We start from the raw sequence: 2,276 nt of genomic DNA on the forward strand, positions 1-2,276 counted from the left end.
CACAACTCCTCACCAACAAGTAAGTGTGTTCTCTATAACACAACACCTCACCAACAAGTTAGTGTGTTCTTTATAACACAACTCCTCACCAACAAGTACGTGTGTTCTCTATAGCACAACACCTCACCAACAAGTAAGTGTGTTCTCTATAACACAACACCTTACCAACAAGTAAGTGTAATTTCTATAACACAACACCTTACCAACAAGTAAGTGCGATCTCTATAACACAACTCCCCACCAACAAGTAAGTGTAATTTCCATAACACAACTCCTCAGCAACAAGTAAGTGTGATCTCAATAACACAACTCCTCCCCAACAAGTTAGTGTGCCCTCTATAACACAACACCTTACCAACAAGTTAGTGTGTTCTCTATAAAGTGTGATCTCTGTAACACAACACCTCACCAACAAGTTAGTGTGATCTCTATAACACAACTCCTCACTAACAAGTAGGTGTGTTCTCTATAACCCTACTCCTCACCAACAAGTAAGTGTGTACTCTATAACACAACACCTTACCAACAAGTAAGTGTAATCTCTATAACACAACTCCTCACAAACAAGTAAGTGTGATCTCTATAACACAACTCCTCACCAACAAGTTAATGAATCTTATTTGAATTTTAAACAAAGATATCTTCCTGTGACTCACTCATGGGTCTTGAACATTTTAAATGATGAATGACGATGCAGGGAAAAAATCAGAATATAAGACAAATGTGTTTATACTATATGATATAGTTAACAGAATGATTCCTCCTTCCAGGCACTGTCGCTGTAACCACGGGACAGATCTGTGTTCCTATTGTGGAGTGTGTACCCACTGTATCAAGGTCCTCACTGTAAGTTGACAGAGAAATACCTATCAGTTAGTGTTGGGACTGGCCTGGTGATTTCCTGTTACCAGGTAGCTCTATTTGTTGAGCATCCATCAAGAATTATGAGGTTTTTGGTTAGGCTCCAGGTTTGAATCTAGGTCTGGCCCTGTATTTTTTAAATTGTAAATAATGAAAATTTGATTTTGCAGAGTTTGGTAAATAGAATATTATAGTCAGTTGGGTTTATTATGCTGATACAATCCAGATGTGTTTTATATAAAACATCTGCCAAGTACTATTATTTTGGTGGAATTTGTATGTCACTTAGCAAGATAACAAGAAGTAAATATTGCTTGAAGAATCTTAAAGACAAATCCTTGTGTTCACTTAATCTTGTTTCCATAACTGTAATAGGAAAGAAGCAGGGAAAGGATATGTGTATTCGCTGGGGATCAAACCCACGATCCCAGACTTTCTAGTCAGATGGTCATTTACTTGTGTTAGCAGCTTGCTCTAAAACATGTATGCAAATATTTACCAGAATATTTTGTACTTTTTTTTGCTTAGGTATCTCATTCTCTGGTTCAGCCATGCTTCAAATCCAAGCAGATTGGTGACCCTCCAGACGTTCAGAAATCAACTTGTATCCTGGAATTTCCAAAAGGCAAAGATTCTCCACACACGTACAAGTTTCCCTACCCTCTGTCACTGTCCTACTGTGGGGTAGTCAATCTACTGATACTGTCGGAGAAAGCTGACTTGACACTGATAGTTACAAGGTAATACGAAACAATGCATGATCTATTACACAAGACAGTCATCTTTTGTTGTTCCAAAGGATAATTAACCTATTAGTCTAAATCTTGTGATTTGTGTTAGAGTTATCTCCCTTTAGAATATCTTCTACTCAACACATTATATCTGTGACTGTGCTTGAATCATCTCCCTTGAGGAAACCTTCTTAACACATTTTATCCATGATTTGTGATAAAGTCATATCACTTAAGGTACTTTTTAACACAATATACATGTGGTTGTGTTAGAGTTATCTCCCTTAAGGATACTTACTTTTAAAAGATGTTTTACCCATGATTTGTGTTATAGTCATATCCCGTAAAAATACAACTTAACACATTATACATGTGATTCATACATGCCATATTGAAAGATTTTAGCGTGAGACACACGAAAAGTACTTCAGAAAAATTCCTCACAGCACTGATCTCACTATTTTACACCGGAAAGTTATGAAATGTATGGTGGTTGTTTACAAGTTTTATTACCTCACAGAAGGATATCTAATTCCTTTCACATAACTTCTGTGATCAAGTTTTATTACCTCACAGAAGGATATCTAATTCCTTTCACATAACTTCTGTGATCAAGTTTTATTACCTCCCAGAAGGATATCTAATTCCTTTCACATAACTTCTGTGATCAAGTTTTATTACCTC

General features: G+C 36.4%; 1 protein-coding gene across 1 annotated transcript in view; it reads left to right on the top strand.

Annotated features, from left to right (window-relative positions):
* Positions 1 to 2,276, top strand: part of LOC110454969 — an 89,143-nt gene that overhangs the window by 38,427 nt on the left and 48,440 nt on the right. Inside the window, exons 21-22 of the mRNA XM_021504816.1 lie at positions 746 to 846; positions 1,390 to 1,601. Coding sequence (XP_021360491.1) covers positions 746 to 846; positions 1,390 to 1,601 — 313 coding nt within the window. The remainder of the gene's footprint in view (positions 1 to 745; positions 847 to 1,389; positions 1,602 to 2,276) is intronic.

The sequence above is a fragment of the Mizuhopecten yessoensis genome, unplaced genomic scaffold (genome assembly GCF_002113885.1).
Source record: "Mizuhopecten yessoensis strain PY_sf001 unplaced genomic scaffold, ASM211388v2 scaffold8123, whole genome shotgun sequence".
Classification (NCBI taxonomy): Eukaryota; Metazoa; Mollusca; class Bivalvia; order Pectinida; family Pectinidae; genus Mizuhopecten; species Mizuhopecten yessoensis.